General features: G+C 35.9%; 1 protein-coding gene across 1 annotated transcript; it reads right to left on the bottom strand.

Annotated features, from left to right (window-relative positions):
- Positions 1–16: 16 nt before the first annotated feature.
- On the bottom strand, positions 17–552 carry LOC110034455 (auxin-responsive protein IAA25-like). Its single transcript, XM_020738716.1, has 2 exons — positions 252–552; positions 17–132 (listed from the first exon to the last, which is right to left on the bottom strand). Exons 1-2 carry the CDS (start codon positions 490–492, stop codon positions 17–19), a joined length of 357 nt encoding a protein of 118 aa, XP_020594375.1. The 5' UTR covers positions 493–552.
- Positions 553–729: the final 177 nt, after the last annotated feature.

The raw sequence follows: 729 nt of genomic DNA, 5'->3' as shown, positions 1-729 counted from the left end.
ATTTAATTAGAAAAGCTTACTCCCATGGCACATCACCAACAAGCATTCGATCTCCTTCATGGTCTTCATAAAGAAGAAGATATTCACGATTAAAAGTTTCCCCAATATGTTCTTCAGAAATTGGGTAATCAACTGCAAGAACAGTAAAATTTAATATATATTTATATATATATATATTAATAATCATAGGAAAAAAAAATGAAAAAAACTTGAAATGTTAACTAAATGAATTAATTTAGTATTTTACTCACGACAGATGACATTTTTGAACATTATTCTGAGTGAATGGGAGAGTGAATCATAGGAAGAATGAGCCCTAAGATCAATCTTCCTTCCTACAGGATATCCTTCCATTTTCACCTTCACAAACATCGCAATGCTCTTTGTCTCCTCAGCTGATAAGCCATTGAAAGCTTCTCCCTCACCAATCTTTGCCCTCTTAGCTTCCCTCTCCTCTTCTATCTCAGGCCTCGCCGCCTGAGAACTCGCCATATTCCGGCGAAACGCACAGACCGGCGGCCAGCCGACAACTGACGGAGATGGTGGCTGATTTCCTCTAACAATAATGTGGCATACTAAGGTTAATTATATATAAAAAACAAAAATTAAAGATTATATGGATAGTGTAACGGTAAGAAAGTTGAGATTTGAAATCTCTTAACAGTTATGTATATGATTGATGGTAAATAATTGGAGTTCCAGTGGATTTTGCACCGTTGGGCAAAAAAA

Source organism: Phalaenopsis equestris, unplaced genomic scaffold (genome assembly GCF_001263595.1).
Source record: "Phalaenopsis equestris unplaced genomic scaffold, ASM126359v1 Scaffold187943, whole genome shotgun sequence".
Taxonomy (NCBI): Eukaryota; Viridiplantae; Streptophyta; class Magnoliopsida; order Asparagales; family Orchidaceae; genus Phalaenopsis; species Phalaenopsis equestris.
Note: the sequence above shows the minus strand (reverse complement) of the source record. Positions and strands in the feature narration are given on the sequence as shown.